At 44.5% G+C, this 23,392-nt stretch overlaps 2 protein-coding genes across 2 annotated transcripts in view; both read right to left on the reverse strand.

Annotated features, from left to right (window-relative positions):
* LOC146784285 (uncharacterized) overlaps positions 1-23,392 on the reverse strand; it is a 53,975-nt gene that overhangs the window by 30,450 nt on the left and 133 nt on the right. The window lies entirely within an intron of this gene.
* Positions 1,778-15,734, reverse strand: LOC146784286 (uncharacterized). Its single transcript, XM_085635403.1, has 2 exons — positions 15,703-15,734; positions 1,778-2,854 (listed from the first exon to the last, which is right to left on the reverse strand). Exon 2 carries the CDS (start codon positions 2,766-2,768, stop codon positions 2,106-2,108), a length of 663 nt encoding a protein of 220 aa, XP_085491529.1. The 5' UTR covers positions 2,769-2,854; positions 15,703-15,734; the 3' UTR covers positions 1,778-2,105.

Consider the following 23,392-nt stretch of genomic DNA (forward strand, 5'->3'; position numbering starts at 1 on the left):
AGTGCTGACCCCCAAGGTGAAAGCGATGGCAGCCCTACACTTCTTTGCCACCGGTACCTTCCAGAACACTGTGGCTAGTACTGGTGGGATGTCACAGACCATGTTTAGTTGTGTGCTTTGCGATGTATTGGAGGCAATGTTGTTATTCCTAAACCGGTACATCCAATTCCCAACCCCAGGACAAATCACTGTGATTAAAAGTGACTTTTATTCCTTGGGAAGAATGCCACATGTCATAGGCTCCATAGATGGCACACATGTTGCTTTGGTGCCACCACAGGCACATGAGGTGACATACCGGAACAGGAAAAGTTTCCACTCTATTAATGCCCTGGTGGTATGTCTGTCGGACATGACTATCTTACAAGTGTGTGCACGTTTCCCTGGTTCTGCACACGGCGCTGACATCATTGGATGAGTTGGATACCAAACATGATGACACAGCTGCAGAACCAGCGTACCTGGCTTGTTGGTGTGTAATATATGTTTCCCTTGTGTGTTTTGGCAACTTTAGAGATTCACCCGCTTCTACAACTCATTGAATGTTTGTTTGTTTGTATGTAGGTGACTCTTGATACCCAAACATGCCGTGGTTGCTGACCCCCCTCAGGAACCCTGTTACACCAGCGGAGATCGGTTATAATGAGGCACATGGGCGGACCAGGAGAGTGATAGAACGGACATTTGGTCTACGGAAAACCAGATTCCGCTGCCTGGACAAGACAGGAGGTGCACTCCAATATGGCCCTGACAAGGTGTGCAAAATCTTCATTGTGGGCTGCATGCTACACAACCTGGCAGTGAGGAAGGAGTTGCCTCTCATCCTGGATGATGATGACCAACAGCCGCCTGCCGTGGAGGATCCTGCTCTGGGACATGTTGCCAGTGATGATGAGGGAGAGGGGGATGTACAAACACAGCTCATCAACAACTTCTTCACATGATAGTGAGTATACAGTGATATGTTTTGTAATTGGCTGATATGTGTAGGTGTTGCAATGTTTCTGCTTAAGTGGGTCTGTGTGCTCATTGACAGGCTGCTTGCAGTGACGTGTCCTACCATTGAGTATGTACTACCAAACAGTGCTGGGATTGTAACTGCGTTGGTTCTGGGTATCTTGAGCTTAGTGTCTGGCATGTGTATTGGAGATGTATGCTGTCATTCAGTGATTCTAATGGTGTTGTATGTCTGTACTCCACTGTGTCCTATGGCTGTTGTCTGGTCACGTGTGACCCCCAAAATCACAGATTCATGTTGCAGATTGCAGGCTACCGTTGTCCTGACCATGATGTGCCACACACCCTGGACTTATATGGTTTATCAGTGTCTGACTTTGTGCTCACTGTCACGTGAGGTTACCTCCCATCTGTTGAGGACTTATGACTTTAGCTGGTGTAATAAACCTGCGCATCACTTTGTAATGTGCTTTTTCTGTGTCCACATATACAACATTCATTTGCATGCTGTACCTGTGGGCAGCTTGCCACAGACTCAGGATGGGTGTTGTGTATATGCATCCCACTGCATTCTCTGTTCACATAAGTTAGGACGATGAGTTAGATGGGCATGGTAAGTATGTGTTGTGTTGACGTAGTGGGGTGTCTACCTCATATGTGTCACATCACCATGACTCACATGACTGTGTTTACATAGCTGTAGCAGTTTCCATGCACAGACTTCTTTTCACAGGTCATCCTCTCAATGACACAAACCAAGTTTCAGTCACAACAGAGGCATGTATTGTGTTGTAGTGAATGTATTTAGATGCATGTGTTTGATAGTTATACATAAGTGAAAGTGCTGTACAGTGCAATACAAATCCAAAGCTCACAGTGCAGTTGGTAGTGTTGATTGATGAAATTCCTAGAGTAAAGTCCACACTCCTTTTGAACATTGGTCCAACTTAGAACCTCATTCACATGTGTGGGAATTTAGCAACAGTCAACAAGGTTAACGCTTTGCACACATTGGATGATGTCTAGAACAGGTAGTCACGTCCTGGTAAGTATGCATGGCCATCTGCCTCTTACTTGTCCTTCTTCGGACGACCCCTCTTCTTCTCAGGGGGACTCTCATGTGCAGGCTGCTGCGGTGCAGAGGACTCTCAGCCAGAGTCCACCTCCCTCCCTGTGGCAGTTGCTGATGTAGTGGCAACTGATGTGGTGGGCACACAGGGAGGTGTGGTCATGTTGTTGGCTATCTGGCGGAGGCATGTCAGTATGTCCCCATACACCACCGTAAGGTCATCTATTTTGTCTATCTTGGACTCAATCCGGGTCATGTGTTGTTCTACCCGGGACATGTGGGAGTCTATTCTGGCATGATGTGCAGCCTGCTGTTGTTGCATGTCCTTGAGGATCCCCACAACCTGGCCAAATCCTCCGCTGCTTTCCTGGTACACATTTATGATGCGTCCCAACTGCGGATCTTCCTGCAGTCCAGCCCCATCTGCAGGCCGTGGCCTCGCACTGACCACCCTCACATCACCCCTACCCACACGGGCAGGACCTGCCCTGGCAGGCGCATGCACCACTGGGCCCCTGTCTGTGTTGGCACTGGTGTTGTTGTCTGTCAGCTCCTGGGTGCCCTGTGTACCTGTGCCGTTGTTGCCCTGTTGCCTTGGCCTGTCTGTGTTGGCAGGGTTGTTTGAAGTGTTTGCAGTTGGTCCAGGAGTGGTGGCAGGGTGTGCTGATGTTGCAGCTGCTGGGGCTGGAAGCAGAGCCACACCGGAGGTGCCAGGTCGTTCATCCTCGTCCGAAGAGGACATAGAGGCATCCACACCGGGGAGCTCAGGGTCATCCAGAGTCTGGGACTGGTATTCCTCTTCTGTTCTTGCTGTGTCCCCAGCATCCCCTGTGGGTGGAAGAGACACACAATGTATGTAATGTTTTTGCACACATCAACTTTTCACACACATTACAGTTGCCACTGCACATTATGATGTGTGTATGTACATTGCATTGTCCTACATTATCAGGGACAGGTGTCTATTTTGGTTTACAAAAGAAAGGAAGGTGCACTCTATTAAGAGTCATACAAAGCCAACACTTGTAGTAGGAATAATTTTCCTCTTTTTATTTGTAGTCTTAATTAAAAAACACAGGCACACAGCCAACGCGTTTTGTTCCCTTTTGCCTTGGGAACTTCGTCAGGGCTTACTACAGGTATCAAGAATATTCAGAGAAACCAAATTAAGGTAAATAGTCAATGATATCTCAAGGGTCTAATCTTGTTTTCAAAATCGCGAATATATAGAATTCAATGCAATTCTGAAGGTATATTCACAGAGAAAGTCGTCATGACATGGAGTAGCACTCTTTGATCAAAGGAAATGCTCCAGATATAAATCACACCCACAAATAGTACCTTAATGGATGTACAATATGCGTCCAAAACGCCGCTACTTCAATATTTTGGAAATCGTGTATAAAAAGGAAATCTCCAAAGAATATCTCTATTCAGTGGTACGTCCGAAAAACAGTATGATAGCTGTTCACTCCATCAATATCTATTTTGGTTTAGCACGATGTAATTTGCTGCTTGACCATTTTGATGGGGACGTAGAGCTTTGTGCATGGACATCTCAGTACGTGATTGTTTGACTGTACATGGGCATTGCTACTCATGTGCCCTCATGTGCCTGACAAAGGTGTGTCCCTCCTCTCAACATTTGTACTTTAACAATGACATACATGCACTTACACTTGAGATATGTAGCACGTTTGGACAAGGTGTGCTGGCATTTGTGCTTGTATTTGTTATTAACATTGTTGTGTCTGAACAACATGGTCACAGTATGGTATGGCTGCATTCACTGATACTATTTTGTTGTGTGTGTCCCTAGTTCACATATCATTGCACATATTGGATGGTGTTAATGATGTTGGAGCAGAGTTCTGTGCATGATGATGTCATTTATGTGGTCAATATCATCCATGGTAAGAGGTATTGACCACGGCAGATCGCAGACTTTCCCATGCTCATGAGAATGAGGGCCAGGTGTTTGTGTGTTTGACTTATGCTGCTGTGAGTAGTATGCCTACTCATACACAGGCCAGGTTACTCATTGTGTGTCAAGTGTCAATGACAGTGAGGGGACTGTTGTGTGAGGGATGCAATCAACACTGCACGATGTAGGAGTGGAATGCAGATCAACACAGTGACTTGTGTAAATGACACCATGCTAATGTGTGAGCTATGTTGCGGTGGCCATTCCATTCACTTTCATGTGTAAACCTGTGAATGGTGTGTATGTGGTTTGGGGTGTGGGTTTTGGTATGTGCTATGTCTTCACCTCCCCAATTGTCATAGAGGAGACACACCTTCACAGCCAGGGCAGGGGGCACCCCTGCCACACTGCAGGCCCAGGTAGTGAGAGGATACATACAGTTGCGATGGCTGTCAGTGTGAAGGGGTTTGAGGGGGCAAGTGCATATGTGGGACTTACAGCCAATTCATACATCTGGCCCATGTGTCAGGCATCTTGCCAGGGAATTTAAATTTTGTGTGAGTGTTTCCAAAGGGTGTACTTGTTCCTGCTGTGAAGGTGTGTGTATTAGCGGGATTGCTGGTATTAGGTGTACTTGCCGGCCCACCTTCTCCCACAGACGCCAGGTAATCCCCCCTGTAGGATGCTTCCATTGCAGGGAGTCCAAGTTAAAGTTCACTATGTCAGGCCGTGGTGTCCTGCTGTTTGTTGGAGCACATCCCCCACCAGGCCTTATGCTCCCTACAGCAGGGCCCAGTGTCAGCCATATTCTCAGTGCTTTTCCACTCCCTGTGAGGTGAACATGGTTCAGGGTGGGCTTGATGGACCATGTGGGATGGAGACTTGTGTCTGTGACTTCAACTCCCATCAGGCGTTTGGCTAGACCCACTCTCCCAGCATACCCGACCTTCTTTCCTGTAACTCAGCTTCCCTGTGAGGTGGTGTAACAGTGCTGGCAAGATGGCTGACAGTGGAGTCCTGTTGCTTGTTGGAGCACAACCCCCACCAGGCCCTTGTGCTCCATATAACAGGGCCCAGTGTCAGCCATATTCTCGTTACTTTTCCACTCCCTGTGAGGTGATCTTGGTTCAGGGTGGGCTTGATGGACCATGTGCGAGGGGGTCTTGTGTCTGTGACTACGACTCCCATCAAGCTTTTGGCTACGCCCCTCTCCCAGCATACCCACCTTCCTTCCTGTGAATCAGCTTCCCTATGAGGTAGTGTGACAGGTTTGGCAAGATGGCTGACAGTGTTTGTTGGTGTTTAGTACCAATGCCTTGCTGTATTTATTGTTAGGTTTTTACATGCTATGACCTAGTTCTAAATTACTCTGAGATAGCAGCTGTTGTGTTTGTGTAACTGGCATACACATCACAGAATAACTTTTTTCGGGCTTAATTTGGCTTTGCTAATGCTACTTGTTTTCAATGTACCCTTGGCAGTGATGTGTGTGTTGCCACACAATATTGACTAGATTGGTTGTGTACTCACTAGGCTCTTGTATTCCTGTCAATCCATGGATGCCCTCCGGTGGGAGCATTGCCCGCACTTTCTCCTCCTAGGACGTGAAGTTTGTTGGTTTTGCAGGAGGGCCACCGCCAATACGCTGGCTCAAGGCATGCTCTCTGGCTATGAGTTCTTGACCCTCCTTCGCACACCATAGAACCTTTTCTGGATGTCACCCTTTGTGCGCAGGCAAGGTGCTTGTGCGTTCAACTTGTCGACGATCCTCCCCCACATCTTTGTTTTCTATGACATGGGGGTCTGTTGGATAAAGGTTCCAAATAAGTGTGGCTCTACTCGGAGTATTTCATCAGCCAAGACTTCCAACTGACTTTCTGTGAACTTTGGATTCTTCTTTGTGGGCATGGTGCTGGGTGGTTGTGGAGATTGATGTGTGTGTGAGGGTGTAAGTGAGGGTGATTGGGTGTCTGTTTCTCTTGCTTGTTGTGAGTGTGTTTAGGAGGTGATAATGGTGTGGTTGTTGTGTGGTGAGTGAGTTGTGGGTGTGGCTCAGAGTACAGTGTAGTTGTCTTCTCTGCTGTGATGTGTTTGAAATTAACAAAGGATAATGGTAGTGGATTGGGCCTTTATGTAGGTGGAGTTGTGGGTGTGTCTTTGTTCATGTTTTTTTCTTCTTATTTCTTTATTGATTTGGACATTGCTTGTTGGAATCTTTTTCTCATGATTTAAACGTAGGTTTTGTTGTGCACGATGGAAATGTTCTGTTGACTGGGAAGGACGCTGACAGGGGTAATTGAGAGGTACTCCAAGTCTGTCTCACTCACAATGTGCTCTGTTGCAGCGTTTGCGTACGTGTCGGTCGCGACGGCCTGTTTTCAATGGTAGTCACTGGTTCCTGTATGTCTCGTTCTTTCTGATTGTGCTCCGTGTGAGTCGTTTTCCTTTTGCATGCATTGCATCGTACTCGTGCGGTTGTACGGAGCGTGTACGTGTCATTCAGGTCCAGTCCGGGTCTGTGTCGCTCACTACGTTTCGCGTTCCCTTTACGGGCGAGTCACTGTTTACCATGCGGCTCGGGCTTGCGGATTGCGTTCCGTGAGACTCGTTTGGAAATAACACGCATAGCATCGTACTCGTACGGTTGTACGGAGCGTGTACATGTGGGTCGGGCTCCAGTCCCGGAGCCCATTGATATTTTTTACATCTATATTTTTAACATCGATATTTAACATTTCGATATTATTACACAACAAAAAAATTGATATTTTTTACATCGATATTACTGACATCGTTATTTAACACCAACGATATTCTTACCTCAATATTTATGTATGTCGATATTTTCACGTTGATATTCTAGCTCTGCACCTTCCTTGCTGAGCTGCTGCCAGCAGTTTCAATCACAGCCTTCTGTCTTTTGAGTCCAAATACCTGTCTCACGTGGCAACGGCAGAGCAGTAAACAAAAGTACCCATCAGCACCATATGCCCAAATGGTGATGACAGACTAACTACAAGACACATTGCGGGTATAAGCCTTGGTCGGACCACACATTTTTCAGGTTTTCTGCTGGGTAGACCATGTGCACTTGTGCAGTGCAGAGTGGCATTATTCGCTCCCTCAATAACTGGACTGTCGATGCGAAGCAGCTGATGGCTGGTGCGATCACAACCTAGTGCCACCTGACTCAGGGTTCTGTTCCTCACACAGCAGGGACTAAAGTGCAGTAAACAAAAAAGCAACCTCCGCCCGAGATGCACAGGTACAAAGAGTGAAACACCAAATCTACTGCTTGGCGCACCATGCAGCAGGCTTGTTTAAGCCACTAGTCTTTCTGCTTCACTGGTGATGAGAAACACTGTTTGCTTCAAGGTTGGACCCAGATCTAGGCTGGCCAAAAAACGAAGGTTGTCAATGATCTGACCATAGTCAAACCCTGAAGCATTTTGCGATTCGATAAATAATTGCGAAATCAGCTAAGGAGAGCGATGAACGCAATATTTACCACTCTGACCACAGAAAAAGGCCTCCCAGCAGATAGCACAAAGGTTCACGGCAGACAGAAATTTGCTTATAAGATTTTCTTCCTTGTTGAATACAAATGGTGACTTCTTATTGGCTGTATGCACACAGGTCGCGACGTAATAGCTGCTTCCTCCTTCCGTATTACAGTTTGCCCAAACTGAGTCAGGAGCAGACCAGAGCAGCCCATAAATAGGCTCAGTCTCCGAAATTCCTTTTTGGAACCTCAAAATTGTATTGTATTTATATAGCGCCTAAATCTCAATGTCTAGTGGTGAGGAGGAACCTGCATGGAGGTACCAGTGAGTCTGTTGGGGACAGTTGTGGTGGCGAAGGCAAGCCGTACTGCATATTCCATTTCAGTAGATCATAAGTATTTATTGATATTTTTATTGGAATTTGGTGAATTGCTTTTTTATTCAAGCTATGTCATTGCCATGTAGTGCTTCAGCAGAGGATTTTAATAGTCACAGCTCTGAAGTTAAATAAGAGTCAGTTTGGTAAAGTGCTCATCAAGTTCGCTTTCACCTTTCCCATGCCTCTCTTCCCCCATTATTAAATTATATGTAACTGTTTTCCTTCCCTTCCTTGTCCCATACATATGTCTCCACTCCAACCTGGAGCCCCTCCTAGACCTCTCTAGCGCCTTTCGCTCCCTTTGCTGGGTTCCCATCTAGCCCCACGTCACTGCACAGCTGGGGAGACAACATCTATTTATAAATTCTTGATTTATTTATTCACGCCCCTTACAAGCAAGCTTAGTTTGAAAGAGGGTGTTGTACATGGCCTCCGTTATCAGTAGCATCACTTATTTGCTTCTTTGTGTTGAAACTGGCAGCAGGTGGATCACGTGACCTGCATGCCCTTATACAGTGCTTGCAGCGGTTGACATAGCCTAACTGGTTGTGCTACTTTTCTGGACTTCAGGAAGATGCTAAGTCAGGTCATCCAGAAAGATGAACAGATCCCTGCCATAGGCACATTAACATCTGAAGCTCAACTACTGTTTCAGTGAGTGTTTATTTCATACCTCTTTCTGCAGAGAGGATGAGGTTAGCCAGCATTCTTGTTTGTAATGGTATACTTGTTCGGCCTTGCATTTTGTCACTGGATAATGTAAATTGTCGAGTAAAATATATAGCACTGAGACTTGGAACTGATAGCCCCAAGTCAGCACCACGCCACATAAAACAGGATGACTAGCAACCCTGTGCTATTGTGCTTTGCTTAACCTATGCTCCAGAATGTTACCACAAAGGAATGTATAGCAAACAAACACTCTCAGATACTGTAAACATGTCAATTTCAAAGTGGAATACTCTGCTAAAATAGTTCCCTGGATTTACGGCTGAAAATGAATGATTACGAGTAAAATAAAGGGCTGCAATAATGCCGCAAAATATACATTTCTGTGCGGCAAAATTTGCAGCTCCATGCCGCAATATCCTGGGGGGTCTGCAAGGTTACTGACAGCGCGAATGATCCTAAATGCCTAATAAATTCAGAGTTGTTCTGAGCAGGAGGGCCCAAATTATGTTTGGCCCGGGGCCCCCAGACTCCTTAACCCCTTCGCCGCGGCGCAAATTCCGCCGCGGCGCTCGGGGGGGTGCGGGGTGAGTGCGGCGCCGCCATACTCGTGACGGAACCACGCCGTCATGAGTCACGGGCGAGCTGTGCTCATGACGGCGTGGTTCCGTCACGACTCCGCCCACTCGTTATTTGGCCCGAACAGGTGGGGAATCAGTGACGCGTGGGCGGAGCGGCCACAGCATGACGGAACCACGCCGTCATGAGCACATGCCGCCCGTGGCTCATGACGGCGTGGTTCCGTCATGCGCACGCAAGGGGTTAAGATGTCTCTGACCACCAGGGCCTCCCTTGAACCCACTCAGCCTCATGGAATGGGTAGAAGTCCTCGCCCCCTTGTCTCACTATAACAATACTGTATAGGCACTAGCACCACACACTCAAAGATTAGCCCATAGCCAGCTCTGTTTACTGGGATTGACAATCTTTGGGGTTATATATATATATATAGAGGCATTAAGCATCAGCCCTGACGTGGGTAATAGAGCCCACTCTCGACCAGTGGCAGAACGAAACTTGAGTGGGCCCCCCTGCAAGGTACATGGAGGGGTCCCTGCTCTGGATTTAATCAGGAGCTCTGGGGCCAGAGTACAGTGCTACGGGGCCCCCTGCAGCTCGGGGGCCCACCACACTGCGGGGGCTGCGGGGGCCTGTGTTACGCCACTGCCTCGACTTGGCTGCATCATGAGAACACATGGCTTGCATGTTAGAGGGGGTGCACTATGGCTCGAGTCTTACAAGACGGGCTAAAACAGCTCAAACTCAGGTTATGAATATACACTTGTAGAAAGACTCCGGGGTGGATTCCTGCTCTACACACTTGAAATATAATCGGTTGATATACCAATAGAAATTGTATTTAAAAATAGAATAAAACAAGTAATATTGTGACTATTTACAAATTAGCTTTTTGAGCTGCGACCAGTTAGCTCACAGTTAGTTTCATTGCAAATTGCAGCTCTGTTTGCAGCCATTCGTTCACCAGTCATCTAATTTGCATATCCTGGTTGCCAACAGGGATTAGAACATGGAGCCCCAATGACTGTGCTTCTTTCATTATAGCTATTGTCCAGTGAACAGCTCACTGTTTCTATGGGCTGAGGCAGCATTCCATACTGCTTTCTCCCACTAGCCAGAGGTGGAAGTGGGAGGGATCTGAGGGGCAACCTTCTCGGGTCAGTTAATTCCGACATTTGAGATGCCTCAGCTGAGGTGGAAGGAGGAAGTCAGTTGATGGCAATTCTTTTTGAGAGGTATTGTAATGGTGACCCTGCCTTTAATGGACAGTAAGAAAAAATTGTTGCACTAGGTACAGTCTGCATATTACTCAGGTCTATATTATGGAAGCACTTTTGTATTTTAAGCCTTGAACCCTTTGTGGCAACCTATTACTGTGTGTAAAGCTCTACCTGTTCCTGGTGTTTTCTGTCACAGGCTGGGACCTCGTACCATTAAAAACTCATGCATCACTATTCCCTACTGCATTAACCAGAATTCAATCTGTGATGTCAACACACACAGATATCTACATTGGTCTCATTAACAAAAGATGTTTCACAACATGAAAAAGTGCATCTCTCACTGATTAGTTCAACTTGCATTTATTTTTCCTTTAAGGTGTGTTATTTTATATGCAGGTTTCTGAAGGTGAAAGACTAACAAAATAGTTACAGAATATTTTGTAATTTTTAGCCATGCCTTTTATCCTGCCCCCATGCTCAATGACCCATGCCCATTAGATTCAGGACCACAGTTCCCATACACTTTTGTAATGCACTTTGACCAGCGTACTGCCCACCACAAGTGTGAAACTGCAGTGGCGGCTGGTGGAATTTGAAAGTGGTGAGGCGTAATACTAGTCAACAAATGTTATCATGCAAGCATAGATCTACCTTAACAGTCTCTCAGCAAAGCAGTCCCCCTCTGCAACTCTCTCATCCTGTGCATATCTATGCATAGACATCATCAGCAAACATACACACTTATGCAACCTGCACATCTTTTACCATCCTCCGGGAGACAACCTCCCTCTGGTCCAACAAACTATGGAAACCATCTCATCCAACTTAGGTCTCCACTGCCCCCAGATCTTCCTGGGTGACTTCAATCTAGACTGGAATGACCCGAATGATCAGGCAGTGAATAGTCTCATAAAGTTCACAGCTGACCTCAACATGACTCAATTTTCTGACCGCCCTACGCACAACTTAGGCTCAACCCTCGATTTAATAATCTCCAATCCCAACGCCATTCAACTTGAATCTATTGTCCTTTGAGCCTGGTCGGATCATCACTATATCACCTTCCGAATCCTAGAAAGATGGAACACCAAAAGAGTTCAACCAAAAACACTGGAAAAGAACGTTGCAAAAGGCAAACATAAATGAGCTCATATCGTGTTGCAATCTGTCCCTACCTCCACCTGCAGGCTTGTCCGACATCCAGGAACTCACTGATCATTACAACTCCATGTTGACAGCCTTGAATGTAATTGCCACCCTTCATCTAAAAAGAAAGTCCAACAAAGACTCCAAACCATGGTTCAATGACAGCTTAAACTCTGACAGACGCAACCTGAGACTAGCAGAAAGTTCTTGGAGATCCTATCCATCTACTGATCTCCTTATGATTTTAAGGTTGAGAAGGAGTGCTTACAACAAATACATCAGACCGGCAAAAGTTACCTTCTTCAGAAACCAACTTGACAAAGCAAAACATCGACCCAAAATGCTGTTTGATCTGATTACGCTACAATCCAATAACACTCCCAACCAACCTCCACTCTCCTCCTGCCCACAGCCAAACTGTGAGGACTTTGCCGCTTTCTTCCTTGATAATTCTAGCAAAATTGAATCTGAACTAAGGTCTGCCCTGATCGATCTTGCACTCTCCCCAGAATCCTCCTTACCTTCACAGCCTCTCAGTGTTCCTTGTCTCTCCCCTAAATACATTGCATCTTGGAGTCATTTCTCACCCTTCAACGACACATCCATCTTCAACATTCTTTCGACCCTTAAACCTTCCAATCACGTCAATGATCCCCTTCCCCCTAATTTCTTTAACCCCTTCAGCGCTGCGCGGATTCCCCCGCGGTGCTGAAGGGTTCGAGCGCGGGCGGGGCCATGACGGAACGGTTCCGTCATGAGCACAGCTCAACCGATGCTCATGACGGAATCGTTCCGTCATGAGCATGGAAGGGGTTAAAGAAATGATAAGGTCACTAGTCCCACTCTGTACGAAGATTATCAATGCCTTACTTCTCCAAGGTGAGATCCCGGACTGCCTGAAGTCGGGTCTGGTTCTGCCTATTCTCAAAAAACCTACGGCTAACCCTGAAGATTTGAATAATTTCCGACCAATCGCTAACATCCCTCCTCTAGCTAAATTATTTGAGAAATGTGTTCATGTACAACTTTGTAACCACATTGGGCAGACCCCCAGGATATTGCGTCATGGATTAGCAAATTTAGCGACACAAATATGGAAATTTAGCGGCATAAATATGGAAATTTAGCGGCATGTTTGCAGCACTTTATTTTACTCATAATCATTCATTTTCAGCCTTAAATCAATAGAAAATATTTTAGCAGAGTATTACACTTTAAAATAGCCATGTTTTAAGTTCTGCCGCTCTACAGAAGCACAGCTCCAATCCTAACCTCGTTTTAGGGGGTCCTATTTCTCCCTGGGATGTTCTAGCACCCATGTACGCATCCCTGCTGGGGCACCGCTGCCTCCTGGACCCAGGCGGCACGACACCTCTTCCTCAGGTGCCCCAGAGCACAGGATCGTAGTGGGTGGAGGTGCATTGCCACGGCTAATGTAAGAATGTTAAATATTGCTCTACGCCATGGCAGACATACTGAGGCCTGTAGATGGGAAAACATGTAATGTTTTGTTCACTGTTAGTTAATATCGCATTATTGTAATATGCTACAGGATGGATTTGTTCTAACCTTAAAAAGAGATGGGGGATGCAATGTTTGTGCTTTTTGTAAGTTCAGTAATCTTACGTACCAATAAGATTATCAAAATAAAAAAATATATATTGCTCTACGCAGATCAGTGACATGGGGGTGGGTGTGAGCCATATACAATACAGCCCCCACCTCAATGTTACTTACAGGCGATGTGTGTACAGTCTACATCCCAAATATGAGACTCTTCCCACCTCCTTACAGCTCTAACACTGGTACCACTGCACCTGTTGCACCAATGGTAGCTACCGCCCGTGTGAAAGCCTTTCCTGTGTTTTTGTGATCCTAGGAAATATTATCTTCCTCCAGTCGCAGGTTCTCATGCTGTAGGACATCTGCAGCGTAAGCTTTTCTTCAGTGTCTTGTCAGTGTTACTAGACTTTCTTAGTGTGACCTTCTACGTGGTGTCTTAGAATCCCAGCTAGGATCCCGGGTAGTATCAGATTTCCTTAGCAGTGCCAGATGACCAGTTCGTAAATTATTGCTAATCTTTAAACTATTACTATTTTACACAGATTTCCTTTCTTTTTCACTTCAAACCTTGTGATTTTTCATTTTATGGTTGTTTATAAGGACTTCCAGATTTGAGATGTATTGGTACTGACATCTCAAGTCTTTCCCCAGTGGTGCTGCAAAGTTGTCAAAGACCCTAATAAATATAAGGAAAATAGGAGCCCCACAACCTGTGGTACACAGTCAAAAATCAGCCATAACTGAGGTGCAAAGGGAACATCACAGTTCTGGGCCCCTGTGCTGCTGCACTTGTTGCACTGTTGACAGCTAAACCCCTGACTGTCCCTGTTTATCTCAAAGTAAGCAACAATCCAGACAGACCTTTCAGGTTTTTTTGTTATACAGGTTTATATAAGTCGAACTCGACCCGCAGTGCTTTACATGAGCACCAGTTTTTTTGCTGGTGTATCTTCAAGACACAGAGATTGAGTGATTGGTCCAGAATCACAGGATGTCGCACAATGCCAAGATTCGAACCAGGCATACTGAATCCAAATACGTCAGCTCAGGTCATTAATCCACACACCCTCCCCTTTAATACGCATTAACCTGGGAGAGAGAGTTACCGCTTTTGAAAATGGCCCTGAGAAATCTATTAAAGATTGTGAGAGAGATACTGCCATCAATCAGGTCGTTACACTACTTCGAGTGTCCACTTGCCCACCCCGAAGTTAAATTCTGCAGTGAAACCCTTATAAGCAGTCGGGCGGGTCTGGGTGAGGAGTAGGGGAGTGGGAGAGTAGCTGTTGGCAGTTCTTAAATTGCGACGCCTACCTGAGCAGGGGCCTGAAGTACATGCAGTCCGTCCGAGGAGGCCTAACACATCTTTCATGGAAAACGAAGCGCTCGGAGGAACGCCGTTGCGAGAGCTTGGTGGTCCGATACAGATGAACAACAAACACGTCTGATCTTGCACTGAGTGCTAACTACTGGTGCGACGTCGTGGGGATCAGAGGTATTCAATAAAAAAAGGAAGTGTTGGAAATGATCATGGTTCACCCTCTGCAAGAACGAGGTGAAAACAGCCACCATTTTTTTTTATTGCAGCTGGGACACCTTTTTCGCGGCCGAAATAGTAAATATCGCGGCCATCACACTTCTCCGCTGATTTCGCGATTTTTTCATGAATCGCGAAATCGCGAAAAGCTGGAGGGTCTGATTGAGGAATTCCAACTCCTTGATCAATTCCAATCGAGCTTCTGTCACAGCCACACCACCGAAACAGCCATCACTCATATAGTGGACAACGCTCTCACAATGCTTGACCAGAACAAATCCTGACTATTAATACTACTCAACCCCTTATCTGCCTTCGATACTGTCAAACATGACAATTTACTGAATCTCCTGAAATGTCGGATGGGGCTCTCAGGCTCAGTGCTAAAATGGTTTGCCTCTTTGCTCAATAACAGATCTCAGAGAGTAAAATCCAGTCAATCACTATCCAATTCCAGTCCCTGCACCCTGGGGGTTCCCCAAGGGTCCTCTCTCTCCCCCACGCTTTTCAACCTATTCATGGAACCTCTTACTGAAATCCGCAAAGCATCTAACATTCAATATCACATGTATGCGAATGACAGCCAGCTGTACATGAAAATCTCCTCTCCTGTTGATATCAAGACACTCAACAGAACCCCGAACAAAACCCAAAATTGGTTAACCTCAACCACCTCAAACTGAACGCCCTCAAAACAAAATTCCTTTTTATCTCACCGACCAAGCAAGCCCCTATCATGGAGAAATTTTTGAAAAATCTCTCCGCTCTCAACTGCACACCCCTCATCATAGACTATACGAAATCGCTGGGAATAGTGCTTGATAAGAACTTAAACATGCAGGATCACATCAGCGCATCTACCAAAGGAATGAACTTCCAACTCAGCATCCTTAGGAAACTTAAACCATTTTTTCTCCATGATGACTTCAATTCTGCTGTGCAAGCGTTAGTCATCTCACGGCTGGAATACAGCAGTGCGGCCTACCGAGAAACAGTTTAGCCCCTCTCAGGCCTTCACTGAATGCAGCTGCTAGGCTCATCACAGGCTCCAAGAAATTCGACCACATCTCTCCGAACCTGAAATCTCTAAACTGAGTTCCGTTTGAGGCAGGGGTTCAATTAAAACTTGCTAGTATGACACACTCCTCTGTACCTTGCAAATGAGCTAGAATTCTCCTGCGGAGCCCGTTCCTCAAGGAGATCCAGTACCTTGCTGCTCAAACCTAAGAAATTTAAAAAAATGAAAACGTACAATTGTTAATTCTCAGGTATTGCCCAGAGAATTTGGGACTCCCTACTGCTGGAAACTAGACTGATTCCATCAACATTTTCCTTCAAAATGGAAGTGAAAGCTTTACTGATGAGCACCTCATGCAGTTAGAAGCTTCTGTCTTTCCGGACTGCTCTAGTGGCACCTCCGAGCACATTGCTGAAGTTAGAAGCTTCTGACCTTCTAGCAATAACGCCCCCCCTCAGCCCCCAGGGGTCTAAAATCAGCCCCGACCCTGGCGACCCACCGGGTAAATGCCCAGTGCCCACTATGGCCAGTCCGGCCCTGGCTTTCCCTGCAGTAACTTACAACCGGGCCATAGCTGCCTGTATTGGCTCATTCTGCACTAAACAGCAATTCTTAACGCCTGATGTCAAAGTCAGGGAGTCACAGCATTACAAAGTCTGTCCTAGACGCCCTGAGCCTCAAGGACTTCAGAGACAGGCCAAAATGTCCTGAACCCGCACACTCAAACCTTCGCAGTATTACTTGTATTGTATTGTATAACACACTTTATTCGATATAAAAATATCATAAAAGTACGAACATAATTAATTCATCAATAATCAATAAAAGTCCATCATTATACAGCATGTGACAATATAAAAATAGAATTAAAAAAAAAGGAGTTTATACATATAAAAAGACCATAAACATCACTTCCTGATTTGACAGAGCAAAATACACATGTCACTCTAAAGGTCTAACTCTTATTAGGCCTCAACAATTTGGTACGCGTCAACCAGGCACACCCCAAAAATTTCGCTACCCCACAAACCATGGCAAGGGAAGAGGTATCAGTTAGAATAGAGCGCAACGCCACCCTAAAATCCAAAAAAACAAAATTTCTGCAGATTGGGCTAAGCCATTTCCTCCTTGCCGCCCTATAAGGCGGGCACGCAAAGAGGAAATGGGAGATGGATTCATTAGGGGCAGTTGGCAGGTGTTGCGCTATGTTTTTTCCAGCCCACCACCAAGGCATTGAGCGGGAGGGTTCCTAATCTGAGCTTCATGTAGAGTGTTCATTCTCGTGGAGATTGTATAAAGTCGAGCTACTGCTCAGTTTTAATGTCAGGCTTGTGCTCCCGGAACTGATCAGTAAGGATCCCTCGATTGGGATTTCGATCTTCCTCTCCCTTCACCCAATCCCAATAAGCTTTTTTAATAATTTGCTTTGCGGGTGGATTCTGGCTGGCCTATGCCTCCCCAAAACCGATTTCTATGGCCAGCTGTTTTAGATTGCAGATCCATTTTATCTTGTTGCCTGTATCTAAGTTGATAATCTCATTCAAGGCAGCAGCATAGCTGGCCAGTTCAGGGGTGCGTCTCAAGCGAACCCAGAAGAGCAACGGACGCAATCTTACAATGTCCTTGATAGAGCGTTTACCCAGATCACCACAAAGCGGTATCAAGGGGGTAGAAGATGGTAGAGAAACCAGTCCTCTGTAGAAATGATTCTCGGGTCTCTCCAGGTCACTGATATTCTCAAACCCCCATAGCTCTGCCCCGTGTAGTGCTGAGGGTAAAGCCTTCCTGTCGTAGACCACAAGGGCCGGAACAACTGGTCTACTAAGGGAAAGTCGCTGCTCTCTTAAAATTGCCCCCGCCACCCTCTTATGGTTAAGGAGCATTTTCGCTAGATGGCTGTTCCATTTCATCTTATTGTTGATCCTAATGCCCAAGTAATCAAAGGAATCTACAATATCTAGTGGCGTGCCATTGAGTGTGATCCCATTCCTGAAACGTTTGGATGGGGATAGTGTCATTAGTTTTGTTTTGGTGGTATTTATCACTAAACCCCGTGCATCGCAAAACTTGCTAAACCTATCGAGCAGTATTACTTGTACAAACTGACGCTCAAGCTATGGGGCTCTCTCTGCACTGTCATTTATGTTGGCTAATCTTGTCAAGAGACATGATTAGCCAACATCAGCCATAAGCACATATGAAATCACCTTCAAATACATGAGCTCGGGATTTGCTCTGTACGAAAAGGAATTATTTTCGTACAGTGCACATCATGAGCTCAAGTGTTTCAAGGCGCTCTCATATCCGCTAATGATGTTGCGCATCAAAATAAATGAATATATGAGCCCAGAATGTGCATGTGGTTAACCAACCTCAGTCATCAGCGGTTTTGACAACGCATTAGCAGATTTGTAAAGCGCCATTGATGGGCCTGTGTATTTTAAGGCGCTGTCATATCTGCTAATGACTGAGCTCGGGATGCGCACATGATGGTCAACATTAGTCGTAAGCAGATATGAGAACTTTTTGAAACACGTGTTATACAAAAAGAGTTCCTTTTTGGCGCAGCGCGCATCCTGACCTCATGTATGTCAAGAGCCACCCCAGTTCAGTCTAGCCAGCTCTGGGATTAAACTGCATCAAAATGGACTCCACTCACAAAGATGAATTCATGGCGTTTCTTGAACCTGCCTCTGGAAATCAGATGTAAATCAGCAATAAGTCATCTCCACCCCTAGAAAAAACTGTGCGGGGCAGGACCGATTGATCTTCTCAAACTCCCACGACTCTCCAGAGGTACACTGCACTGGGTACGCGCTGTATCCTGTGAGAGCAGAGTACATTTACCACAGGCTGCCACTCATGTCACAATGCAGACACACATCTAACAAATTCCTAAGACTTTCTACCTCTTCTATACTTATTCATTTCTGTAGTGCAGAAAAATTGGGCTGTCTGTTGGGGCTTGAATTATATATTTCCTATTAATTAATATGTGGTATTTATCTACCTCAGAAGGATGAAGAGTCGATTGGGTCTGGCAGGATCGGTTTTCGAGACCTAATAGATGACATGCATGCCTCCACTAGAAGTGTGTTAACTAAACAAGCTATCTTATCCCAACGTTGGGAAATATAATTATCATTGTGTCTACCTGGCCACCCCGCATGCCCTTTCTTCCTGATGGGTGGAGATGGCTCACTCGTGTGCCTGTTGCCCAGTGCTCTTCCTGCAGATGGCATGCTTTGTATATGACAGTCCCAGATCAAAATGCTTATCCGCTGAGTGAGACACACCAAGTCTGGTTGCCACCCCCTCCACAGCAGTCATACAGCCAAAATAAACTAAATACATTAATGTATTAATGGAATTAATAATTAATGTATTAAGGGAATGCAAAAGCCCAAATGCTTGAACTTTTCAGACTTTCCTCTCTGGGCAGAGGGCGTGACACTCTCAACGTGGGAGATAATTTGCACTGAATTTAGCTGGTGGGGCAGTCCTCGCTGGTCAAGGGTCCCTGTGTACTCTGACAGGTAGACTGGCACAGATAGCACAGCAATGCCCAACCTGTGGTCGATGTCTCCCCGGTCTGATCCAATGTCCGAGATGTGCATGGAGAGTGTCTCCTGCCCAGTGCCGTCTTAATGCATGGGCATGCTGAGCAGTTCCCGGGGGCCCCACGAGCATAGGGGCACCATGCAGACCAGAATTTAACACAAATTTTCCGTTAAACGTTTTTATTCCTGCGAGTGGTTGTGCAGGCAGGGCCCAGTGCACTGCTTTGCCCGGGGGCTTATAATGCTGTTAAGACGGCCCTGCTCCTGGCGCAGAGGTGCCACAAATCTACACCACTTTCATAAAGTGTGCCATTCATGTTCTGCCTCTTCTTGTGTGTGTCTCGACGGCACACTGTTTGTCTTTAGGTGAGCAGTTGTATTTTCATGTTGTACAGACACATCAGTATCCATTGAAAAGTAGTCACTTTATGGGATGATGGAAGGGGAGGGGGGTAGAGGTGTTCGTGGATCCACTACTCTAGTCTGGAAATACAAATCTTACCATGACGATATTCTACTTTGAAATATTATACAGCCGAAAGCCGACACTTTAAAAATACACCCTGTCACTCTCTGCCTGCCTGTAATGGAGATCAGGGGCGGCTTCTCTACTAGGGCAGAGAAGCATTGCCCCACTGCTTTCTTGCAGTGCGAGAAGCAGAAACATAAAATGGTCGTTTTACCATTTTATGTGTCTGCTTCTCGCACTGCGAAAAAGCAGAAGGGTTTGGTTGGGGGTGGGTCTGCTCTAGGGCAGGGGAGGAGTGGCTTGCCCACTGCTGAGGGCACTGACTGTTTGGTTGGCCCCATGTCTATTGGGCTAGCGAACAATTCAAGCATTGACAGGAACCACCTTCAAGGCCATTGTATTGTAACTTTGCTGTACAGATCAGTCAAAGATGATGCAGCCTTACGGCATTTTTTTTTTTTTTACATTTTCAAAAACAAAACCCCAAAAAGGGATTTTGTTTTTTAAATAAATTAAAAAAACGCCCCCTCCCTATGGAAGTTATCGCCCATGCCGAGAGAGGCATTCTGTAGTTTTTACTGCTTCTTACCACCAGGGTTTTTCTGGCGGTGATGGGCAGTGAAAACTGGCTTGTATGTCTGCATATCTAAATTTGGTGGGTGGACATACAGGTCAACCTTCATTCGTCCCTCCTCCGTTGGGCCTTCCGAAGGGTGTAATCACGCCAGAGACAGAGCAGTCTCGCTGTCGTTAAACCAAAGGTCCTCCCACATTTAAATCAGGAGGGCAGGTTAATATGTTTGTGGAAAGGGTACTCCATCACCGTTGCCACAGAGTACTCTTTCTGCCAACATATAAATTAGGCCCTAACTTTCTTCAGGGAAAATAATCACCAAGACTGAAGACACAGCATTGAAACTAAATTGAAAACATGTCTAAGTGAGGATGCAGCTTTCATTCTGCGGAAAAAAGCTGGCTTGAGCAGGGCAGTTGTAATGCTCCAGAACGCAGCCACCAGTGTATCCCTATTCTCCAAGCTTGTTTTTTCTCCAACCTCTAATCCAGACCCATGACTCTTTTAGTCGAGGCTTCAGCTTCATGAATCTGCTCCAGACTTTGCTAGAGGGATGTTTAAGGAGTTTGAGTTTATTAAGGTTCATTAAAGGATAGGGAATTTACTGCATGTCTACATACAGTTTTCTTACATTTTAAAATATTTTTTGAATTGACATTCCTTGTTGTTTTTTTATGGTGCTTATTTAATTGTGCCTAACATCTAGGGGGTACATTTCCACTGGGCCTATTTACAAATAGGAGCAGGAGTCCCTCAAGGCACTGTTGCTGGTGACCGATCTATATATAGATGTTGTACTGCAAACCTTACCCTGATGAATCAGTTCTGAAAAGAAATTCAGAATGTGTAATACAAATGCACTAGTCGGACATGAGTATTTTCCATGCATCAGGTATTCCATGGACGTCATGCTGAACTATATTTATTAGAGATGCCTTTAGCCAGTGACTTTTGTTAACGAATACAGCCTACTCTGTCATATGTGTTTGCCTTTATCTTTATTGCTGATTGTCAGAAAATAGCGATTCTCCAAATTCAATGCCAAGAGACTGAACTTCATTAAAGACACAGAGGCTAACATTATGCATTATTCCTGTAATGCCACTCCACATGCAGCACTTGAAAGAACTTTACATCATAAAATAAACATTCTAAAAAAGAACATTCATAAAATATAATAGGTCCATGCACAGAACAATCTGCCACTTTTAAATTCTGCTCCTCGCAAATAAGTACCTTTACCTTTTACAGTTCTCGTATGTTGGCTTTTGTGTGCTGCTTCGTTTATTATGATTGTTAGCCATGGCGTTTCCAATTTATGAAAGCACCGTTCATAACTGTTATGTGTTAAAATTGGTATGATGCTTTGATAAGTCTGTTAGCATTTATTTAATACTCATTTAGGTGAGAATAGCTGTGACGATTATGTTCTGTTTGCTTTGCTTTGTGTCAGTAGGTTTACTTAGGCTACATTCTGCCGGCATCCGCACTGCTCACGTGCTGCTTTAATACCTAGGGACCCGGACGGCCGAGCCGGCCCCTGCAGTGCATGTGCCAGATGACCCCGCCTATCGGGTGTTCCGCGGTACTACCTGGATTCTTCTGGAGCTTCAAATGTGAATATCAAGGACCCCCTGTAGAATAATATAATTCCTAGGACAGGGCAAAATGCAATGGAAAATATTCCTAGGCAATGTATAATTTATCACAATAAGACAGATGCAATACAAAGAATGAGTAAATAAATTACATATATACAAAAACAATGATTTTTAATCATAAAAAACTTTAGCATTCAAATACATTGACAATATATTAAAAAGACATCCAGTTGATGACATTGATTAATCCTTATTATAACTCTTCCTACTATTTAAAAATTACATCATAATGTAAAAACAACACGTGGCAGAAAATTAATCTTTGACGTGTGTTTCGGCGCAATAAGCGCCTTCGTTTGGAGTTGCCACAAATAAACCTAAAAATAATTAAAAGTACATTTAGAACTCATTCTCATAATTTTTACATTTAGTATTCTCATTTGTTTAAACAACCGTGTTACAATCTGCTATAAACTACTCTAATCATTTAAAATAGGCACCCACATCAGTGACACAAAGGTAGAAATTACATTACATTTACAAAAAGAATAAGCATACAGAAAAAGATAAAGAAAAGTGAAGATACACAGAATGAACCAGTTCCCCAGACTTTTATCTACCGCATGATCCTTAATTTTGATAAAAAGATATATATCATACTATGTCTATAGCTTACTTGTCAATAAATTGTGCGATGTTTTATTCTTTTCGAACGCAGATATCCCCAAGATGTAGGAGAAGTCTCTCTCTGGAATATTCCAAATATACAATTCGAACATGTTTATTTGCTATTAGATCCTTCCCTTTTCTTCGTTTAGTAATTATTATGTTTCAAATAGATAGACCTACTTTGATAAAAGGCTAGCGACGGTAGTAAATAAACTGAAGGAAGGTACTTCTCTTTCAGGTTTCTTTGTTTAAATAAAATCTATAAGCAACAAATGGAATAAATATGCACAGTTTAGAGACATGTATAATAGTATGTATAGTCTTTAATAATCAATGTAGGCCACAAATAATATAGTACTGGAGATGACTATGTAATGATAATAATAAAACACCCATAAATCTTCATGTTTAACATATGGTATTGGATTTATGTATTTATATACAAATGTCTCTATGTTTACTTCAGGGAGTGTCGAGTTTTATTTAACTTATGATATAATATAAATACCATAAGATATCATTGATTTAAGGGTCATTTAAATAACCATTTTTATTTTCTAGATATCTAGATTTTAACCTTTTCAAGATTCAATTATTTGTATGGTGTTCATTTATTTGTCACTTTCGATCTTTCAGTATGAAAATAAATGGTTCTTACCCGTGTCTTTATATGGAAAGGGTAACATGTGAGACATGGATGGGCTGATAATCCTCACAGTAGTATATCTACACTCCTATTAATAAAACATGAACAACTGAGCGTTCTATGTTACGCTAAAATAGGGGTTACTAATCTTTTAGTTATGATATACTGTTTAAAAGCTAACCTTTTAAATTAGGTCAGCATTAGATAAATAGAGATATGGACACAATGATTTTTTTTTTTTGTTGCGATCCCCTTTATGTTAAAAAATCGCCAACCTAATCAAAAACACAAATCAACATGGAACTA

Source organism: Triturus cristatus, chromosome 11 (assembly GCF_964204655.1).
Source record: "Triturus cristatus chromosome 11, aTriCri1.1, whole genome shotgun sequence".
In the NCBI taxonomy this organism is placed as follows: Eukaryota; Metazoa; Chordata; class Amphibia; order Caudata; family Salamandridae; genus Triturus; species Triturus cristatus.

Bases quoted from the DNA above. Each gene is read 5' to 3' on its own strand.
- LOC146784286 (XM_085635403.1), bottom strand. From the start codon at position 2,768: ATGTCCTCTTCGGACGAGGATGAACGACCTGGCACCTCCGGTGTGGCT.